Raw genomic sequence first — 1867 nt, 5'->3', positions numbered from 1 at the left:
AGGAGAATGGCTTCTTGTTCATGTCATGTAATGTGTGTGAAAACCAATATTGGTACGTAATATAAGAGAGGATGATATAGGTTTTGACTCTATTGTAGGTAGAGTTTTGTTGAGTCATGTAAATGCTGTGAAAATATGTGAAAAAAAATTAATGAGTTACTTCTTATACTATAGATTACGGATTGTAATTCTACCTTCTTTTTTATATATGCAGATGAGTAAATATGTAAAATAATATGTAACTTTTATGATCACACACACACAAAAAAAGTTACATATTATTTTATATTTTACTCATCTGCATATATAAAATATTACTTTTAAAAATGAGATAAACGGCGTAATCATAACTTAAATAAATAAATTGTGTCCATTTCAAGAGTCGTAAACTTCTCTCTCTCAAGAACATATAAATATAGTTAGAACTTGCGTAGCAAGAAACAGACATGTGTACAACACGTATCCTTAATTAGAATATTAAGAATCTTTAAGTTTATATTATACAAAGTATATACCTTGAGCTTGGAAGTTTTACAATAACTTCACACAACAGACTTATTCCACTCACTGTCTCAGCATAATTCATGGTATTTTCCCGGAAAGCTACTCTTAAATTCGATTTTTTTTTTCCCTGGAAAGTTACTCTTTTATTGATATAGATAGAGCCCAAATGAAGAAGCTCAACATTATAATCAATGGCATGGAGATGATCTGGAGAACAGTTGTTTCAACATTCATGCTCTTTTTCTTCTTGAGATATTTCAACAATCCTCCAAATCCTCTCCTTATTTTCCTTTTCCTCTGTTTGGTTCTTTTCTTGCTTGTCATAGATCGTAATCGCTCTGTTTACGAAGAAAACGAAGATTTCTGTGTTTTGTACACTTTTGAAGAAGACAGTATGCTTGATGGTGAAATCATAGACAAGAACAGAGACTGTTGTAATCTCACAAGATATTACTATGATGATAGTTTTGGTTATTATGATGGTTATCACCAAGTTGATGATGATGGTTGTATATGGAATGATGATGAGGATTGTAGCCAATGGAATCAAGATGATGGTGATGATGGTATTGAAAACCATGATGATGATCATCATCATTCCCATGGTGGTGATGATGATGATACCTTGACGAGCAGGATCGAAGATTACATTGCAAACGTTTACAATGGATGGAGAGAAGAGAAACGAACAGAGAAACTGTTTGTTTGATTTTTTTCAAAAACTCTGTTTTTTTTCTCTCTCTGTACATACGAAGAAATTATTGTGACGTGTACATAAAATTTGGTGTGCCTTTATTGATCAATCAGTTGTAATTGTATTAACCTGTAACTTTTCATCAATACTAGAAAAGCCACAGCTTCGGAAGCTTTGTTGTGGAGAAGCTTCATTAAGGACTCCACCAAAACGAAGTAACCAATAGAAAAGTAAAATAAAATTCTGATTCACCACAAAGACGTCTATATCCACATGTAATGATTTAAAAAATCTTCAACCTGCAACATAGGGGTTCTTTGATATGCCAACATTTTGTCTGGTTTTAAATCATCTGTCTTAGCACCTTCTGTCCCCTCGTTTGGCTGAGCAGAAGAAAACATGTTATCATTATTAAGACTATTCAAGCCGAAAGTTGAATCACAACTCCTGCAGGGTCCAAGATTTTTTAAGTGTAAGCGATGAGCCCCCAATGCGTTAAAGATTCTAAAGGAGAATATCTTACGTTTTTACCTAAGCAATGTTGTCCACATCCTCAAAGTGTCCTATGTCACCCCAGCCATAGAATAGATCATTGCTTTCTTTGTCTCCATTGTCGAAAAAGTTGAGATTATTTTCAGCATCCGGAATGTTGTTGAGGGAATAAATTAT

General features: G+C 33.4%; 1 protein-coding gene across 1 annotated transcript; it reads left to right on the top strand.

The window, feature by feature from the left end:
• On the top strand, positions 655 to 1395 carry LOC104714634. The gene has a single exon (XM_010432065.2). It carries the CDS (start codon positions 671 to 673, stop codon positions 1211 to 1213), a length of 543 nt encoding a protein of 180 aa, XP_010430367.2. The 5' UTR covers positions 655 to 670; the 3' UTR covers positions 1214 to 1395.

The sequence above is a fragment of the Camelina sativa genome, chromosome 9 (genome assembly GCF_000633955.1).
Source record: "Camelina sativa cultivar DH55 chromosome 9, Cs, whole genome shotgun sequence".
Classification (NCBI taxonomy): Eukaryota; Viridiplantae; Streptophyta; class Magnoliopsida; order Brassicales; family Brassicaceae; genus Camelina; species Camelina sativa.
Note: the sequence above shows the minus strand (reverse complement) of the source record. Positions and strands in the feature narration are given on the sequence as shown.